Source organism: Vulpes lagopus, chromosome 6 (assembly GCF_018345385.1).
Source record: "Vulpes lagopus strain Blue_001 chromosome 6, ASM1834538v1, whole genome shotgun sequence".
Taxonomy (NCBI): Eukaryota; Metazoa; Chordata; class Mammalia; order Carnivora; family Canidae; genus Vulpes; species Vulpes lagopus.
In genome coordinates, this window is record NC_054829.1 from 31,868,665 (window position 1) to 31,889,458 (window position 20,794).

The 20,794-nt window shown below is 44.8% G+C and overlaps 1 protein-coding gene across 2 annotated transcripts; it reads left to right on the plus strand.

Moving 5' to 3' along the window:
* Positions 1 to 11,893: 11,893 nt before the first annotated feature.
* PIGH (phosphatidylinositol glycan anchor biosynthesis class H) lies at positions 11,894 to 20,778 on the plus strand. 2 transcript variants are annotated; one of them, XM_041758974.1, is made up of 4 exons: positions 11,894 to 12,181; positions 17,572 to 17,781; positions 18,705 to 18,785; positions 20,128 to 20,778. In XM_041758974.1, the coding sequence occupies exons 1-4, from the start codon at positions 12,002 to 12,004 to the stop codon at positions 20,218 to 20,220; spliced, it is 564 nt and encodes a 187-aa protein (XP_041614908.1). In that variant the 5' UTR covers positions 11,894 to 12,001; the 3' UTR covers positions 20,221 to 20,778. The 2 variants fall into 2 exon arrangements, with proteins under 2 accessions (XP_041614908.1, XP_041614907.1); XM_041758973.1 differs by having other exon boundaries at positions 11,896 to 12,181; positions 18,702 to 18,785.
* Positions 20,779 to 20,794: the final 16 nt, after the last annotated feature.

Consider the following 20,794-nt stretch of genomic DNA (forward strand, 5'->3'; position numbering starts at 1 on the left):
GAAACAAACAAAAGAAGACTATGAAAGGTGGAAAGAAGGAGGCAGACTGACTAGAGATCTCTCTATGACCAGCAGTGTGTTCCCTGGGTTTTCTTTTTGCCTCATATATCACATACTGGGTGCTGGAGAAAATGGCAACCAGGAAATGCTTTATGGAAACCTGCCTTCTCTAGCCAAAGAACTAAGTAAGGAACAAACTAGTGAGACAAAAAACTTTTAGAGATTAACTACTCTGGGGATCCCTGGGTGGCGCAGCGGTTTGGTGCCTGCCTTTGGCCCAGGGCGCGATCCTGGAGACCTGGGATCGAATCCCACGTCGGGTTCCCAGTGCATGGAGCCTGCTTCTCCCTCTGCCTCTCTCTCTCTCTCTCTCTCTCTCTGTGTGTGACTATCATAAATAAATAAAAATATTTAAAAAGAAAAAAAAGAGATTAACTACTCTACTCCAGCCAAACACTACCAAAAAAAAAAAAAAAAAAAAAGTGCTCCTTCCCACTCCTGCCAGTTGAGGAACCTAGACTTACATCTTGCCATAGGGAAGCTCCACCCAGCCACTGGGATGGTATCAGAGAAGGCTGAGTAAGAAGTGGGGACTTTATCCCTTTTGAGTGGTAACAGCTGCCCTCAGTGCCATCTCATGGTGTGAGTGGAGTACATGAAGGGGAGCTTTGACTTCTTATCCAGAAATTATCCACTCTTATCTAGATATTACAAGGAATACCTCCCCATTAGGAGTCAGTGAAGGCCAAGTGGAGAATTTGGACTTCCACCTCTGCCTAGCAGTAATGTGTTAGTGTCCCTCTTCCTCCACTGGAAAAGTGTCAGTGGAGGCCTGTTATAAGAGAAGGTTAAATAAAATCCAAAATCTCACAATATTTAAAATGCCCAGGTTTCAGTTGAAAATCACTCATCATGGGACACCTGGGTGGCTCAGCAGTTGAGCATCTCCCTTTGGCTCAGGGCCCAATCCCGGATTCCTGGGATCAAGTCCCACATCAGGCTCCTTACATGGAGCCTGCTTCTTCTCCCTCTGCCTGTGTCTCTGCCTCTCTTTCTGTGTCTCTCATGAATAAATAAATAAAATCTTAAAAAAAAAAGAAAAAAATCACTCATCATATTACGAACCAGAAAAACCTCAACTTTAATGACAATAAACAATCAACAGATGCCAATAGTGAGATGACATAGATGTTAGAATTTTCTTTTTTAAAATATTTTATTTATTTATTCATGAGAGACACAGAGAGAGAGAGGCAGAGACATAGGCAGAGGGAGAAGCAGGCTTTCTGTGGAGAGCCCAATGCGGAACTTGATCCCAGGACCCTGGGATCATGCCCTGAGCTGAAGGCAGACACTCAACCACTGAGCCACCCAGGCATCCTGATGTTAGAATTTTCTAATAAGGATTTTAAAGCAGCCATCATAAAAATGTTTCTACAAACAGATACAAACACACTTCAAACAAATGATGAAGTTGAAAGTCTCAGTAAGGATAAAAAAATATCAAGAAGAACCAAAATGGAAATTCTAGAACTGAAATATATAACTAAAATAAATAAAAAAAACTCAGGGTATGGGCTTAACAACAGAATGGTGAAAACACAAGAAATAATCAGTGAACTAGAAGACAGAATAACAGAAATTACCCATTCTGACCAACAGTGAGAAAACAGACTGAAAGGGGAAAAAAAAAAAAGAACTGAGTGTTAGGGACTCAGACTATAACAAAAAATATAACAATCATATCATCTGAGTCTTACAAGGAGAGAAGAAAGAGGGTGAAGCTGAATAAGATACATGAAAAGATAATGGCTGAAAATTTCCCAAACTTGGCAAGACATAAAACTTACAGATTCAGAAAGCTGAGCAAATCCAAATAGGATAAACCCAAAGAAATGTGTGCCATTATATATCATAGTCAAACTTCTCAAAGATAAAGACAAAGGAAAATCTTGAAAGCAGAATGGAGAAACAACACCTTATGTATAGGAGAAAAATAATTCAAATGACAGAGATTTACCATCTGAAACCATGGAGACCAGAAGAAAGTGGAACAATATTTTCCAAGTGCTGAAAAAAGCCTGGCAACCAATAATTCTATATCCAGGCAAGATGTCTTCCACAAATGAAGGGGGAAAACAAGACAACCTCAGATGAGAGAAAACTAAGAGAATTTGTCACCAGCAGACCTACCTTGAAAGAATGGATAAAGGAAGCAAGTTCTCTGAGCAGAAAGCAAATGACAAAAGAAGGAATCTTGGAATATTTAAAAGGAAGAAAAAAACGATGAAAAGAGCAAAAATATGAGTAAATACAATAGGTTTTCTTTCTTTTGAGTTTCCTAAATTATGTTTGGTGGTTGAAAGGAAAATTAGGCCACTGTCTGATGGGGTTCTCGAAGAATCTGAGGAAATATTAGGTAATTATAAACAGGGAAGGGAAAGCAGAAGTAAGGTTTCTACACTTCACCTGAACTGGTAAATCACTGATTTCAGTAGACTGTGGTTAGTAGTGAGATCATAGAAAATAGGTATATTGGTCTTTGCTCCCAGTTCCTGGCACAGAGCTCCTCAAACCCTTGTAATATCCTAAGTGATAAGAGCACTAGGAGCATCTTTTGTTTTAATGTTTAGTTTTTGACCCTGGTTCTTGACACAGAGTTCCTAAATCCCTTGGAATTTTTTGGATGACAGCAAGATCTTTTGCTCTAATGAGGTGACTCTTGGTGGTCTCCTGGGTGAGGGCTCCTTACCAGAAAGACCAAGCCATGATTTGAAGCTTGGGATTTTCAGCCGCATCCCCTATTCTCCAGAGGGGAGAAAAGGATTAGAAAGGGGGTTAATAATCCATCGTGCCTACATGATGAAACCTCCATGAAAATTCCCAAAGCATGAATTCTGGAGAGCTTCCAGGTTGGCGAACACTTCCACATACCAGGAGGATGATATACCCCAAATAGAAGGATGAAATATTTTTTAATGCAAAGGAAAGAAATAAATTTTATTTATTAATTCGAGAGGGAGAGAGAGAGAGAGAGAGAGAGAGAGAGAGAGAGGCAGAGACATAGGCAGAGGGAGAAGCAGGCTCCATGCAGGGAGTCGGTTGTGGGACTCGATCCCGGGTCTCCAGGATCACGCCCTGGGTGGGAGGCGCCGCTAAACCACTGAACCACCCGGGCTGCCCTTATTTATTTATTTTAGAGAGAAAGAGAGCATGAGCATGACAGGCAGAAGCAGAGAGAAAGGGAGAGAGAATCTCAAGCAGACTCTCCATTGACCGTGGAATCCAATATGGGTCTCGATCCCAGAACCCCACAATCATGACCTGAATTGAAATCAAGAGTTGGCCACTTAACTGAGCCCCTAGGTGCTCTGATCAGATTTCTTTCTTAAAATTCATGTTCATAGATACTCAGATTCCAAGAAGAACTTCACTAATAGAAAAAGCTACCCATCTTATTAAGTCAGGTTAGTTCTGTGAACTGCCACCACAATGGTCAAGTCACTCAAGTATATTTTGTTTCTTGTAGCAGTACTCTGGAAAGTGTAGCAAAGACTGGCTAGTTGTTCTTATCAAATTGTTTTTCTCTCCCCTCTGGGCATACTGATAAACCATGCTTCCCAGCATCCTTTGAAGTTAGTTATAGACAAGTTAATACATTCTGGCCAGTGGAATGTAGGTGGAAGACCATAAAATCCTCCCATGCATGATACTCCATTCTTGCGCGTCCTCTGTTGGCCAGATACAGAAGATCCAATGGCGAAACGCATGAGAAGGTCCCAAGGGATCATGAAGCCACTAGCTAGAAGAAGCCCAAGTCTCCAAATTACCACTTGGCAGAAATTCTAAGTCATCTGACCACAAGCATCCAAGTGGAGCAGAGTGGTAATAAACATTTGTGTTCACCCTCCGAAATTGTGCTTTTGTTTTGTTTTTTAAAATAACAGCCTATCTTGGGCAGCCTTGGTGGCTCAGCGGTTTAGCCCCACCTTCAGCCCAGGGTGTGATCTTGGAGTCCCGGGAGGAGTCCCCCATCGGGCTCCCTCCATGGAGCCTGCTTCTCCCTCTGCCTGTGTCCCTGCCTCCCTCTCTCTGTCTCTCTCTCTCTCATTCTGTGTGTGTCTCTCATGAATAAATAAATAAAATCTTTATTAAAAAAATAACAGCCTATCTTGACTATACGTTTCTCAAGCTTCCTTTCTCTGCTTCTCCACAGCGGAATTCATCAAGGTATTAGTTGTGACCCCACAACAAACATAGTAAACTTTTTTGGAGAAACTTGCTAACTCTTAAGTTCTTTTCATCAGCTGCCCTTCCTTGTTGATAGATTCCACTGAACTTTTTTTTTTTAAAGATTTTATTTATTCATGAGAGAGAGAGAGAGAGGGGGGCAGAGACACAGGCAGAGGGAGAAGCAGGCTCCATGCAGGAAGCCCGATGAAGTGGGACTTGATTCTGGGACTCCAAGATCACTCCCTGGGCCAAAGGCAGGCGCTAAACCGCTGAGTCACCCAGGGATCCCCTCCACTGAATTTCTGAGGCTTATCAATACTTTCAACTCCAACATTTAGAGCTAAAACAACTACTCTTGCTGTTCTCATTTTGAAGCTTATTTATTTATAATCTCTACACTTAATATGGGGCTTAAACTCACAACCCTGAGATCAAGAGGCCCATGGCTCTTCCAACTGAGCCAGCCCGGCACCCCTCCCTCCTTGCTCTTTTTATTCAGTCATGTCATGGGAACTTATCACTTCATGTCCCAGATGGCATCTAGATAAATGGCAAACACGTAAGTTCCAATTTCTACTGAGGTGTCAAACACAGAACAGAGCTAGGATGACACTGTGATCTGACAAAGCAATGGAGTTATAAGGATTTTGGAATTACATTACCATACTATCCCTAATCATTTAATATTAAAAAAAATTAAGTACATTAGGTGCTTTTTTCCCCTATGACCTATAGATGTGAATCTTATGAACCTGCGCAGGTTCTTAACCTTTTTTGTGCCATATACCCTTTGTAAGTCTAGCAAGTCTGGTAAACTTAATGGGCCCTTTACCACAACAATTTTTTTAAAAAGATTTTATTTATTATTTATTTATATATATATATATTTTTTTAATTTTTCTTTATTTATGATAGTCACGCAGAGAGAGAGAGAGAGAGAGAGAGGCAGAGACACAGGCAGAGGGAGAAGCAGGCTCCATGCACCGGGAGCCCGACGTGGGATTCGATCCCTGGTCTCCAGGATCGCGCCCTGGGCCAAAGGCAGGCGCCAAACCGCTGCACCACCCAGGGATCCCTATTATTTATTTATTTATTTATTTATTTATTTATTTATTTATTCATTCATTCATTCATGAGAGACACAGAGAGAGAGAGAGGCAAAGACACAGGCAGAGGGAGAAGCAGGCTATGTACAAGGATCCTGATGCAGGACTTGATCCTTGATCCTGGGATCAGGCCCTCAAGGCAGACAGATGCTCAACCAGTGAGCCACCCAGGTGTCCCACCACAAAATGTTTTATTTTTTTTATTTTTATTTTTATTTTTTACACAAAATGTTTTAGAATGAATACAATACATAGGATTTAAAAATTGACTGAATTAAAATACAGTTACCAAAATATTTTTAATATGTGTTTGTGTCTCTATTGACATATTAAATAATAAGATATAGAAGAGGGTCTGGTGTAATTACTGCAATTTTGAAGTAGTGATGAGTGGAAATGACATTTTGAGATGACAACTGTTGTGAAATGAAAATATTCAAGGTTTCTATCAGAGTGACAAAGATCACAAATATTGCTGATACTAATTGGTTTGTTGCCTGCATTCATAGCCCCCCTCCAAAAAAGTTAAATTTTAATTAGAAGTTAATGAAACTAAAGATGAACTTCTGATTTTATCCATGGAGTTCAGGTTAAGAACTCCAGGACTGGAGGTTTCCTCCGAACCATCGACAGTGTTTCTCTGAGTGCTGGAAATATAAGTGGCTTAACATTTTCTTCTTTTGTATATTTTTCAAATTTTCCACAATAAGAGACATCACATGATATTTACAGTATTGCTTGGTAAGATTCAGGGTATAGAAATAAAACTGCAGAAACAAAGCAACACTTGAATATCATTTGTGTTTTGCCCAAGATTGCAAATCCAAGAAACCACCAAGGAGTCGATACGGATGCAAGCGCACGAGGGTTTATTAGCAAGCTGGAGCTTGGGTCCAAGTATACCTGACACAGCGGAGCAGGGACTTGGACCCAAGGTCGAGCTTGCTAATAAACCCTCGTGTGCTTGCATCCGTATCGACTCCTTGGTGGTTTCTTGGATTCGCAATCTTGGGCACAACATTTGGGGGCTCATCCGGGATCCGAGAGACCCCCAGGACTCTATCCGGAGGGTTTCACGTGTGGTGAGTAAACTCAACTTTTTCCACCTTTTGTGCTCATATTTCTGAGAGCTCTAACCTGTAGGAATTCCAATCTGTATTAGGTCGGCATTGCTTAGGCGGATGCGCTGGAGGGCCGCTGACTGGGGGTCTTGAGGAGACATCCCTTGCCCCTGCCTGGAGGACGGGGTCCTCATCTGTATGGAGAATGGGGGTCCTCATCTGTAAGGAGGATGGGGGTCCTCATCCGTAAGGAGGACGGGGGTCCTCATCTGTATGGAGGACGGGGGTCCTCATCTGTAAGGAGGACGGGGTTTCCTCATCTGTATGGAGGACGAGGGGTCCTCATCTGTAAGGAGGACAGGAGTCCTCGTCTGTAAGGAGGGCCGGCTGCCCGCCCTTCAGATTACTTTCTGTCTTGTCTCTGCGGCTGCACTAGAACGTTTGTCTGTTACTGTGTTCTTGTTACCTGTTTTCGCGCTGGTCTGTGTTACCGTGTTCTTGTTAACTGTGCGCTTGACTGTGTTATTTGTTAACTGTCATAACTGTCTGTGCCTTGGTGTGGACAGGGGACATAATGGGGCAGACGCAAACGACACCCTTGTCTCTTATGCTCTCCCATTTCTTGGATGTTAGGGAAAGAGCTCGTATTCTGAGCATAGACATACAGAGAGAGATTCCAAATTTATTGCATATCAGAATGGCCAACCTTTGGCGTGGGATGGCCCTGAGAAGGAACTCTTTCACCTACCTATTATCTCACAGGTTAAGGCCATGATCTTCAGGGACAAACTGGACGGCCACCCTGACTAGGTGCCCTACATCCTGGTCTGGCAGGACATGATCGAGAATTCCCCTCCTTGGCTAAAACCATTTTTACTCCCCAAAGCACACAACTCAGCTGAAGGTAAGGAGAGATCTGTTTCCACCGCCAGACTCTAGGGGCAGGTCTCCAGGCTGCCAAGCGCAAGCCTACCAATCTGGCTGAGGTATGGTTATGTAAGACAGGGTAAGGATGAGAGTCCTGCAGCCTTCTTAGAATACTAGGAGAGAAGAGCTTGCAGGACTTATAGTAGCAGAAAGAGTCTATAATAATAAAGTTCAGAAGAGCAACAAACCAAACTAAGTGACCGGCAGACCTGAAACCTAGCCAGGATCCTGCTGGCCACAACCATGGACGACCCACAGGAAAGACAGAGGCACCTCAAGAAGCTGGCTTCAGGCACAGGTAAGGAGGATGGCCCTGGTCCCCCTCGGGAGCACCCTAAACTGAACAAAAACCAATGTGCTTACTACAAAGAAGAGGGCCACTGGGTGAAAGTCTGTCTTAACAAAAGACCTAAGGCCCCTGCCAAGATCTTGGAGATGGAGGACCTGGACGACTAGGGGAGCCGGGGTTCAGCACCCCTCCCCGAGCCCAGGGTAACTCTCGGAGTGGAGGGGCAACGTGTTGAATTCCTAGTGGACACTGGGGCACATTTTATTACAACCCCAAGGGAAATTGGCAAACAAGACTTCATGGGTGCAAGGGGCTATGGGCACCAAACAGTACTCATGGACTACACGAAGAACTGTGGATCTCAGCATGGGCTGGGTATCCCATTCCTTCATGGTCAGGTCGGGATTTGCTCACTAAGATGGGGGCACAAATTTGTTTCCACCCCGAAGAGACAAAAATCCTAAACAAGGAGGGGCACCCTATTCAGGTGCTTCTCCTGAGTTTATTTTTTTTTTAAACATTTTATTTATTTATTCATAGACACACACACACACACACACACACACACACAGAGGCAGAGACACAGGCAGAGGGAGAAGCAGGCTCCACGCAGGGAGCCTGATGTGGGACTCGATCCCGGATCTCCAGGATCACGCCCTGGGCTGGAGGCGGCGCTAAACCCACTGAGCCACCAGGGCTGCCCTCTCCTGAGTTTAGGGGAGGGATATGGTCTCCACCAAATGTCCTCAGCCCCAATGCCTGACATTGACCTTTGGCTGCGGGAATTTCCCCAAGCGTGGGCAGAAACTGGGGGAATTGGGCTGGCCTGGCACCGACCTCCATATACATAGAACTAAAGCTGGGGGCAGACCCTGTCAGGGTCTGCCAATACCCCATGCCTCTCATAGCGTGTAGGGGACTCACACCCCACATAGGCGACTACTGGACTTGGGCATATTGAGGCCTTGCCAATCAGCATGGAACACTCCCTTGCTGCCAGTTCAGAAACCGCACTCTAACGATTACTTGGGTGAGTTTTGTTCTGAGCACCCTCATTTGATATCCTGTTGGAGGCGGAGGAACAGGACACATGCCTGTGAAGCACCAGGGACTTGCTACAAACCATACCGGCTCTAGGATACCGGGCCTCAGCTAAAAAAGCCCAGATCTGCAGAGCAGAGGACAGCACAGACCGTGACCAAAAAACTGCTGGAAGACATCTCACTGAAGTATGGTTTTCCTGTTAAGATTGGATCAGACAATGGCCCAGGATTCGTCTCTAAGGTAACACAGGGAGTGGCACTAGTACTTGGGGCAGATTGGAAATTACATGTGCACATAGGCCCCAGAGCTCAGGACAGGTAGAGAGGATGAACAGAACATTAAAGGAGACCTTAACTAAATTAGCCCTGGAGACTGGCGGGGACTGGATGACTCTCCTCCCCTTCGCCCTACATAGGGTGAGGAACTCCCCATATAAGACGGGACTGACTCCCTACGAGGCCATGTTTGGTATTCCTCCACCTATTATCCCCAATTTAGCAGCAGGTCTCCAAGGTGAACAGCCTCTGGCATGTTGGAACGTGGAGAATGGTTCCATGTGAACAGCAGTTGAACATGGGTCCTGAGAGATGGGCGAGCGCCGTTCCAAAGGGACGGGCGTTGGCCTCCTTGCCCTCAGCTGATCGGAAGGGAGTCCGGTTCAGATCCCCAATCTGGAGTGGCAGAGATGGGCGCCAAGGCCTCCAGTGCGGTAACACAACCGATCCCGGAGAAGCCAGCGGGAGCCCCGGGGAGAGTTCTCTTTCCTTTGTGAAGGGCAGGGCGCCCTGGAATGGGCTCGCCCTGAGAGAGGGGCCCGTCCCTTGGAAAGCGTCGCTGTTCTGGCGGCGTCCAGTGAGCTCTCTTGGCCCTTGAAAATCTGGGGGAGAGGGTGTAAATCTCCCGCCGGGCGGTACCCATATCCAAACCTGAGGTTTGCTGAGTTTGATCACCAACTCCTTTTCTCCCTCCAAATGTTACAACGAACCCACAAACAGATGTGGCCTAAGCTGAGGGCCCTCTACGAGACTGGGCCAGCCCCGAGCCCCCATCGATACTGGCCAGGTGACTGGGTGTATGTGCGGAGATACCAATACCAGACACTTCAACCTCGCTGGAAGGGACCCTACGTCGTCGTGATCCTGACCACTCCCACCGCTCTCAAGGTCGTGGGATTACTCCCTGGGTCCACTACACCCATGCCAGGCCAGCTGCAAGGACTTTGTTAAGACTGTGCCGTTCTCACTTACCCCACTAATGTTGCTTCCCCGTTAGCCATTGAAAAATGTGCACCCAATTCAGCCTTGCTTTTAAAGTCTTTTAAGGGTTAAAAAGATGGGAGCATCTTAACTGTAGAAAGGCTTTTGCAAGCAAGGGGGGTGGTTTATGTGCTGCCCCAAATGAGGAGTGTTACTTCTTTACTGACCACTCAGGAATAGTCCGGGAATCTATGGCAAAAATCAGAAAAGGTTTGGCTAGATGTAAATGGGAACGAAAACAGCAACAAGGTTGGTTTGAATCCTGGTTTAATCATTCCACCTGGCTCACTCTTAGAGCAACCTGGACCCATGATTGGGTCCTTCCTTAGGTTCCTCTGAGAGGGGGAAATGTGGAGGCCGAGAAAATTTAAGGCCGTCCCACCTAAAGTTTAGCATTAGCACAAGTACAGCCATCTTAGGTCCCTGTGAATAAGAGCTGAAGTTTAAGGGGAAAAACTGCAGAATGTCCTCAATGTCCTCGACAGGTAATCCCATATCAGAAAGACAACAGAGTTCAGAATTGCCCTCGGCAGAGAATCCCATATCAGAAAGACAACAGAGCCCACGCCCGTGGTAGAAAGTCCCATCCCAGAATTCTTCCATCCCTTCTGGAAATCCCCTAGACCAGCCTATAAAAAAGCCAGCTGTAACCCACTTCGGGGTCAAGTCCCTGCTCCGCTGAGTTGGGTATACTTGGGCCCAAGCTCGAGCTTGCTAATAAACCCTTGTGCGCTTGCATCGGTGTTGGCTCCTTGGTGGTTTCTCAGATTCGCAATCTTGGGCACAACAGTTTGGGGGAAAAAAGGAAACAAAATCTTGGATGAAGATGGAAAGACGGAACCTAACTTTCATCAGAGAGACTCAAAGCTGGTGAGACTGTTAATGCCATTTGTCTTTATAGACAAAGGGATCAATTCTTTAATTCATGATGCTGCCTCAGAGCTGAAGCACCATAACTCCAACAGGCCACAAGCCACTCTTGAGCCAAAAGTAAAAACAAAACAAAACAAAACAAAAAACCCACATGCGCTATTACTCATGGGTTAAGTGATTTTTATTATCCACACCTTCTGCATCTTCCTCTCTTGCTAACTTCCCAGCCAGGACTCATCTGTCTACTCAATGCTCCACGCAGTGGTTGGGAAGAGACAACTCCCAAGCCAGTGGATCTGAGGCCTGTACCTATCTCCCCAACTTCATTGATTTTAATTTTATTTATTTATTCATGAGAGACACAGAGAGGCAGAGGCATAGGCAGAGGGAGAAGCAGGCTCCCTGCGGGGAGAGCCTGATGTGGGACTCGATCCCAGGACCTCGGGATCATGGCCTGAGCCAAAAGCAGATGCTCAACCACTGAGCGACCCAGGCGCCCCTACCTTCCCAACTTCCAAATGCCTCCTCCTTGTGTCAGTTTCTTGATTCCTCCAATAAGTCAACCTTGTTCCAGCCTCGGGGACTTTGCCTTTCCTGGTCCTCCAAACTAATTCCTCCTCCAGAGCTCTCCCGGACCAGTCTGGCTCCCCACGCTCGCAGCTCCAGGGTCCTCAGAGATTTTCCTGATTGCCCTGTGGCAAGTCCCCAAGCCACTCCTGCGGTCATATTATTGCCAGCAGCACTCCCTGAAGTCGTTTCGACACCTTTCCATATAGTTGCTCTTACTGGAGTGGAGGCTCCTTGAAGGCACGAGTCGTCAATACGGACGGGCCAGCCCTGTATCTTCAGCAACTACCTGGCGCAGGAATGAAATGAATAAGTGACTGTAACGAGTGTGTATCTGCGGACTGTCTCCCGGCCTAGACCTAGAAATCGTCTGCCAAGCGAGAGCGCGTGAACAGGCCGGCTGCGTTGGCCTCCCGCGAGTCTCTGGAGGGGCCACGACGGCCGCAGAACCCCTGCGGGGCCGGGAAGCGCGAAACCCGAGCCCGGCGGAGCCCCGCCGCAGCTCTGGGCGCGGACTGCGGCTGCGCGGAGCGTGAGGCGGGGGCGGGGCGGGGCGGGGCCTGCGCCGCTCTCCGGAAGTGGGTTGGAGCTGCTGAGAGGGCGCCGGGGGGCGAGAGGGCGGCGGCGGGAGGGGGCCCGCCGACCATGGAGGACGAGCGGAGCTTCTCGGATATCTGCGGCGGCCGCCTGGCCCTGCAGCGCCGCTACTACTCCCCGTCCTGCCGGGAGTTCTGCCTCAGCTGCCCCCGGCTCTCGCTGCGCTCGCTCACCGCTGTCACCTGCGCCGTGTGGCTGGCGGCCTACGGACTCTTCACCCTCTGCGAGGTAAAGGCCGCTGGGCCCCTCCCCGCCGTGGGAGTCGGGGGCGGCGTTCCGAAGGGGCTTTGGCGTCACCGGGTCGAGGCCGGGTCTCTCGTCGGGCCTTCCCGTCGGTGTAGGGTCGGAGGGCGGGAACTGGCTGGCTCTGCTGCCAGCTGTTTTCTTGACGTTTAGTGACGTTTTGACACCTGTGCTCTGTGCCTCATGTGGGCGTCCATTTAGACCTTGCGCGATAGCCTCAGATTCTAACTTCCAGGTGACCTACGTAGCACGTGCTCACAGGAATTCAGTTCCAGGGGTTCGGAGAACTGTTAAGTGGATCGACCTCATCCGTGGTTCCGAATCTTCAGAGGAGTCGCTGCCAACAGAACCTTTTCTATAGTCTTAAGGAGAAACCGTCTTTGCCTCCACAACACGAGCTTCATCAGTTCTAACCTGTTTTTCAAGGCAGTCTACCCCCCCCCCCCCCCGCCAACTCTACCCCTTCCCCAACTTCAAGTGCTTTCAACTGAATTAAGTTTTGGTGATGTGTTGTTTCTGGGCTCGCCGTTCGGACTCATTCCTTTTATTTATTTATTTATTTATTTTATTTTTTTTATTTTATGATAGTCACAGAGAGAGAGAGAGAGAGGCAGAGACATAGGCAGACATAGGCAGAGGGAGAAGCAGGCTCCATGCACTGGGAGCCTGATGTGGGATTCGATCCCGGGTCTCCAGGATCGCGCCCTGGGCCAAAGGCAGGCGCCAAACCGCTGCGCCACCCAGGGATCCCCGGACTCATTCCTATTTTCTGAGCCTCAGCTTTAACATGTTTAAAAGGGAATTGCTGCCTGCCATGCCAGCTTCACAGTATTGAGGGTCACATGTAGTAGCTTTGTGGCAGCCCTCAAATAAAAGGAGTCACCCTAAATGCTTTTCAAGATGAATTTTTTAAAAGACTTTATTCATGGGATCCCTGGGTGGCGCAGTGGTTTGGCGCCTGCCTTTGGCCCAGGGCGCGATCCTGGAGACCCGGGATCGAATCCCACGTCGGGCTCCCGGTGCATGGAGCCTGCTTCTCCCTCTGCCTGTGTCTCTGCCTCTCTCTCTCTCTCTCTGTGACTATCATAGATAAATAAAAATTTAAAAAAAAAAAAAAAAGACTTTATTCATGAGAGACACACACAGAGACAGAGAGAGAGGCAGAGACACAGGCAGAGGGAGAAGGAGGCTCCATGCAGGGAGACGGACGTGGGACTCGATTCCGGGTCGCCAGGATCACACCCTGGGCTGAAGGCGGCGCTAAACCGCTGAGCCACCTGGGCTGCCGCAAGATGAATTTAGTTTCAGATGTAGTGTCCTGAACTGAATATATTATTCTAGGAGTGATCTGACCAGGTCGAGGGCTTTTTCTATATTTTTGTCTTGTTTCCATTAATGCATTCATTGGCTCTTTTACCATCAATATATGGTAATTTGGCATAGATATGTGCAGAATTAAGACTGCCCTAAGTTATGCCAAACTGTATCTAGAAGTTTGTTCAAAAGCCAGTTAATATGGTTAAACTGCCAGGACAGTCCTTCTCCCCCGTCGAAAAAGATTTAATTTATAATGTAGTTGAATTTTAATACTAGCCTGAGTTCTGGCCATGTTGTCATGTGAGGAGGAGGAGCGAACAGATTATTATATGTCCACTAACTGCCAGCTGCTTTCCTGAATGTCTCATTTTAACCATAGAAGAAAGCCAAGGCTTAGAGTAATAATTTACCCAAGGTCACAAAGCTAGTAAATGGCATACTTGGGCTTCAAACTCAGGACTGACTCTGAAACCCTTTCTTTTCCACTATACTGTCTCCTCCTTGGAGAGGGCTTACTTAGGTAAAATTATTAAATAGAAGTTTGTTTTTATGCCAGCTCCTTTTTGTACTCTCTTATCCTGGTATGTCCCACCTGCCTCCATGAAGTGCCCACAACTCAGTAACCTTATCTTCCTTCAGACTCCACTGCAGGGGATCCTGGCTCAACGGTTTAGCGCTGCCTTCAGCCCAGGGCTTAATCCTGGAGACCCGGATGGAGTCCCACATCCGGCTGGCTCCCTGCATGGAGTCTGCTTCTCCCTCGGCCTGTGCCTGTGTCTCTGCTTCTCTCTCTTTGTGTGTCTCGAATGAATGAATGAATGAATGAATAAATAAATAAATAAAATCTCAAAAAAAAACCTCCACTATATTTCTTAAGGGGTCTGTGTATCAGAGTTTATCTTTGTGTTCAAAACTATTTGTCAGAGTAATGACTCTCAGGAGGGAGAAGAAATGAAGGAATTCACAGAAACATGTGGCTTAATTTCAGCCCAAATAAATATTGTTAGAATTTCAGACAGAAAAATGAAGTATAAAGAATGTAGGTAGTAATGAAGTTTTGGGCAAGGATTACCTTATTAAAAAGCTGATAGGGATTAAATCCCCTCACATTTTTTGTACTTCATCCCTTCTTTCCTGATGGTTTTGAATTCACAATTCTATTAAAAATGTAGGTTATTACCTGATTTATTGCAATCTGGAATGCTTTACCCACTTCCTTTTCTCAACTAAGCATATCTATCAATAACCACCAGCTCTTATGTACCAGTGAAATTCTTCTTCATTGGAAGTCTTCATGGGATATCCTGTGTGCTTTGAGGTCTCTTTCTTGCTTTCTCTCATTCTGTTTTAATACTTAGGCACTAATAGTTCCATAGTAGTCTCCAAAAATTTTAATTTTTGTATTAATTTTGCCTCTAATACACCTGTAAGGGCTGGGGCTGAATTTTCTCTCTATTCTTCCATGTTTATTCAGTTCAGACTATGAACCAGACACTGTACTAGATACTAGGCATTTAATTAAAGTAGACATTTTTGGATCATCAGAGACCTAGCACATAGATTTTTCCATTCTCCATTCATTAATCAATAAGTAATTACCGAGTACAGAGGTCAGCAAACTTTAAAAGGCCAAATAGTAAATATTTTGGGCTTTACAGGTCTCTCACAGTCCTGTTTCTTTTTATTTTTTTAACAACTCTTTTAGAAGTGTAAAAACGGATGTCTGGGTGGCTCAGTCAGTTGGGCATTTGCTTTTGGCTCAGGTCATGATCCTGGAGTCCCAGGATCAAGCCTTGCGTCAGGCTCCCTGCTCACTGGGGAGTCTGCTTCTCCTCCCTCTGCACCCCCTCCCCTGCTTGTGTTCTCTCTCTCTCTCGCTCTCTTTCTTTCTCTCAAATAAATAAAATCTTTTTTTTTTTTTTTAAGTGTAAAACCCATTCTTAGCTCAGGGTCGACCAGACAAAAACAGATCACAGGCTCAAATAGAGTCCTGACCCAACACTTACTGTATGTTACATAGAATGAAGTAGAAAAGTATTTTCAAAGAAAACCAGAGGCAGTTGGTAGTTTAAAACAGTAAAAACAGGGATCCCTGGGTGGCGCAGCGGTTTGGCACCTGCCTTTGGCCCAGGGCGCGATCCTGGAGATCCGGGATTGAGTCCCACATCGGGCTCCCGGGGCATGGAGCCTGCTTCTCCCTCTGCCTGTGTCTCTGCCTCTCTCTCTCACTGTGTTCCTATCATAAATAAATAAAAATTAAAAAAAAACAGTAAAAACAGATTAAAAAAGATTTTACTTATTTATTTATTCATGAGAGACACATAGAGGCAGAGACATAGGTGGAGGGAGAAGTAGGCTCCTTGTGGTGAGCCTGATGCGGGACTTGATCCCAGGACCCCAGGATCATGCCCTGAGTTGGAGGCAGATGCTCAATCACTGAGCCACCCAGACGTCTCAGTAAAAACAGATTTTATTCAGCAAATACTGCAGTAGGAGAAAAGAGACCTCACTGCAGAATTGGGCTCAATTCTGAATATAGCACGGACAAGTTGGAATTCATAGCCAAGGAGCACAGTGGGGATCAGTGGATGGAAAATGACTAAAAGAAAACATCAGGGGTAAAGGGAGATTCTGGCTAACTTGACATGATTCTTGCTAAAGGCAGGCCAGGGTGATCAGATGCCAAGGGTTCTCTCTAAACGGACTTAGTAGGATTCTTGGCACAACTTGTTGGGCCATGCAGGCCCAATAAGGATGGACACCAAGGTTGAGGGTTTAGAAGAGCTTGATTAGAGTAAGGTCAAAGAGGACATCTTGTCAGTAATAAAGAATAAGATACCTCCTGCCCGCAAGAAATGACAGTCATAAATTACTGAATCTATTTTGTTTCTAGGTCATCAGTGATTTTTTTTTTCCTCTGTCATCCTTCTAAATAATAGCTTTTTGGAGGAGAAAAAAAAAATGGCACACAGAAAGAACATACATCAATAGAAAAACACAACTTCAGAAATGTTAAAAGATTGTAAATCTTATAATCAAAAGAATAAATACCATTTTTTTGAGTCCTTAAAATGTAAGTTAATTATTTTGGCTACTCAGTCTTAATACATCAGTTAGTCACAACCCAAAATAACTAAAAGAGTACTAAATGACATGATCTTTATTATTTAACAAAAGTCAGGAGGTGGTAGGGCTCGAAAGGGTGTAAGAGACTCAGTTGATTTTGATTCTTTTCATGTTACTGCTGGTGTACTCTAATTGTCCTCAGCCTGGCTTTCTACTTGGTCTGGCAGAGGAGTCGTAGTTCTATAGTAGTTCCAGGCATCAAAACCTCAAGAGGATCTAGGATCTCTTTCTTCCTAGATCTCTTTTTAAATTTTTTTTTTTTTTAGGCAGAGGGAGAAGCAGGCTCCATGCACCGGGAGCCCGACGTGGGATTCGATCCCGGGTCTCCAGGATCACGCCCTGGGCCAAAGGCAGGCGCTAAACCGCTGTGCCACCCAGGGATTCCCCTAGATCTCTTTTTAAGATGCACTTCATTTTCCAGAAGCTCCTCCAGGAGACCCTCACACTCATTGACCAGAGTTGTATCATGTAATCATTTCTAAACTAGTCATTGGCAGGAGTGGGAACCAATCATGATTCATTCCGAGTTTTATTAGCAAGAGTGGCTGTTGAGTACCGTCTGCTACATTGTGCTAAGCATTTTATTATTGTACTGTCTGATTTTGCACTGTATATTCTGCTGGTGGAGCAGGAGAGGAAAAGGTCTGAGTTGTCATGAAAGACCTCTGAGAGTGGTGTGATGATAGATACTGTTTTGGTGATTAAAGTTCTCCTGTCCATTTGTTTGGATGCTTTCATTATGCTTTCATAGCACTACAGAGTTGAAATAAAAGTGATTTCCTCTTCCATGCATGTTCTTGTCATGCATCTTGTCAACTCATAGTAGAACACAAGCTTTTTTCCGCATTGCCTAGAGTAGATTGGTTAAACAGCGGAGATCTGTGTGGAGGACCACCTGGTAATCTACTGCCTATGTCTGGCTCTCTCTTCAGAACAGCATGATCCTCTCTGCTGCCATCTTCATCACCCTCTTAGGCCTGCTTGGTTATCTCCATTTTGTCAAGATTGATCAGGAGACATTATTAATCATTGATTCCCTTGGCATCCAGATGACTTCATCCTATGCCTCAGGCAAAGAAAGCACTACCTTCATAGAGATGAGCAAGGTGAAGGATGTGGTTATCAATGAGGCTATTTACATGGTAAGTAGTTAAGTAGTAAGTATTACAGGTTTCTCCAGAAGAGGTAGCCCAGTGGCCTTTGCCTGGATCTAAACTGAGTCTAAACAGACTTGATGTCTGTTCACAGAATTAAACTTGAAGACTCTGTTCCAGTATTGTAATGTTTCCTTTTTGGCTAGCATGTCTATAGGCCATGAAAATGAAACTTGTTTGGAAAAATAGATTCCTGTATTTTTATAGAGATATAGCAGGATTTCACAGATAGTAAGTCAGCATTTCAACTTTATTTTTTAGCCCAGCTTCAAAATTATCTCGTGGTGGTGGTTGTTGCTGCTGACATTTTGTCGTTTTTTTGCATTTAAAGAATTCTCACTTCAAAAGCAATCAGGGGGATCCCTGGGTGGCGCAGCGGTTTAGCGCCTGCCTTTGACCCAGGGTGTGATCCTGGAGACCCGGGATCGATTCCCACGTTGCGCTCCCGGTGCATTGAGCCTGCTTCTCCCTCTGCCTATGTCTCTGCCTCTCTCTCTCTCTCTCTGTGACTATCATAAATAAATAAAAAAATTAAAAAAAAAAACAAAAAACAAAAGCAATCAGGTGTTCTACTACTTGATAGAGATAACCAATGGTTAGAGATCACCATTTACTTTTTTTTTTTTTAAGATTTTATTTACTTATTCATAGAGACACACAGAGAAAGAGAGAGGCAGAGGCAGAGACACAGGCAGAGGGAGAAGCAGGCGCCACGCAGGGAACCCGACGTGGGACTCGATCCCAGGTCTCCAGGATCACACCCCGGGCTGCAGGCGGTGCCAAACTGCTGTGCCACTGGGGCTGCCCGAGATAACCATTTATTAAAAGGTCTTTAGCCTTCCCTTGAAGAAAAAGAAAACAAAACGAGTCTCACTTAGATCTCTGCTATTTGGTTTATTTTCTTACAGCAGAAGGTGATTTACTACCTCTGCATTTTATTGAAGGATCCAGTGGAACCACATGGGATATCCCAAGTAGTACCGGTCTTCCAGGTGAGCACAGAACACTTGTCTAGAGCTTCTTCTCCAGAAAACCCGGTACCTTTCCCCATTCTTTGTATATCTACTGCTACTTATGTTCAGTAGGAATGTAAACTCCTGTTGTTAAGCGTATTTGAGGACACCTGACAGCTATTTTTATTGAGAGTTTTGGATTTTAGTTATTTCAAGTTTCTTTCTGAAGCAAATACAGGCTTTCAGAAATATTATAAATTTATACAGATTTTAAAGAAAAAAATAAATAGCAGTTTCTGCCTATAAGTTACCATTCATCTGTTTTGTTAGTCTGCCAATACAGGGTTTTACATAAATGTCACTGATCTACACATGCAGTTATACCCAATTTATGTCTTGTTTTTTAAATCTAATATACATATTTTCATGCATCTTTAGAGGCCATTATACTATTTTAAATAGTTCTATTATCATGTTGAGTTTATTTAGCCACTCTACTGCTAGCTTTTAAAATCATCTCCAGGTTAGTTTTTGTCTCGCTCTTACAAAAAATACACAGACACAACTATAAGTATATATTTATGTACATAGTTAACTCTGCCTTACTGCCCTTCCTTTTCTCACAAAGGATTTAAGGCCGCTAAGCTAAAATTCCTTTGCATTATCGTTCAAAGTTATTTTAGTAAAGCTTATGAACAGTGTAATAGATTTTTACAGTTTGAGATTTGGCTCCAGAGATTAGACAACTTTACTGTACTTTTGGGAATTTGTACTTGTTTTTCTACAGTCTTGGCTAACCGTGGGTTTAGTTCTTTGTTTCCTTTAGTTTGTAGGTAAAGGAATCTAAAGTTATTGAATTGCTCTTTAAATGACAAAGATTTTTCATGTTTCTTTGAATTATCTATTCCTGTTTCCTCTTGTTTTAAATTATCCATCTCCTTTATTAGTCAAGTAGAATCTAGATATTGATTATGCATTTATAACAACTTACATATTTTGGGTAACAAACTTTTATTAAATATGTTTTCCACATATTTTTTTCCCCATTCGGTGACTTTTCTTTTAATTTTGGTTGTATCATATTTCATTGTACAAAATACCTTTCAATATTTACATATTAAATTGCACTTCTCGTCCTCAAGGACGGTTTCACAGCTTGTGACATTTACGAGGTAGTCTGTCCTTATTATTCCTCTTGCTTTCTTAGCCAGTAAGGTGCTGTTTGGCCTGAACTTCTGCCTCTTCGAGCTCACACCTGAGCCATTTAGACCCCCTGATGTGGTGAGATTGAGGTTACCCATAGAGGCAGCACCATTAAGTGCTCTCTTATGTTCTCTTCTGCTCTCTTATCCTGACTGCATTTCTTGCCTTTGGAATTCAGAGTGCCAAGCCCCGCCTGGACTGCTTGATTGAAGTGTACAGGAGCTGCCAGGAGATCCTGGCGCACCAGAAAGCCACACCAGCAAGTCCTTGAGTCCCAGCTTCAGAGGCCAGTATTATCTTCCATGGAAGATGACTCCTAAGCCATAGTGGCTGGTTTATTTTCTGTATTCTAAACCATCAGGCAGACACAGTCCTAGGAACCAGTATGGATGCAGTGGATCTCAGAGCCATACAGCAGGTGCCTGGAAACCTAACTCATTGTGTGATGTTGAGCAAAGTATTTATGTATATTTTAGCGATCTCTTTGTAAGGTTTCGCCTACTTTATCAATTGAGGGAAGATCTTAAGAAACGATATGTCAAAAGTAATGTTGACAAAGAGCACTTTGTGAAATTCCTCAGCATGTTCAGGTTTACTTTTTTGTAGAGATTTGTGGAGCAAGACAATGGGAAACTGACATCAGATCTCTTAAAAAACATGATTTCCAACTGCACGGACTCCTGTATAAAAGTCAACCCCTTCACGTTCCAGTGAGTAGGAAGACATGTCCTACAAAAGACTAGCCTCTGTCCACCTAGCTCCTGTGTTCTGTACAGGGTGAATTTATGACAACTCTCGTAATAAACCGATCTCTTTCCAAAACACACAATAATTGCCTGGTTCAC

Coding starts and splice junctions, on each gene's coding strand:
- PIGH (XM_041758973.1), top strand. CDS start 12,002: ATGGAGGACGAGCGGAGCTTCTCGGATATCTGCGGCGGCCGCCTGGCC. Junction 17,782..18,701: donor TCAATGAGGCTATTTACATG/GTAAGTAGTTAA, acceptor ATTTTCTTACAG/CAGAAGGTGATTTACTACCT. Junction 18,786..20,127: donor AAGTAGTACCGGTCTTCCAG/GTGAGCACAGAA, acceptor TTTGGAATTCAG/AGTGCCAAGCCCCGCCTGGA.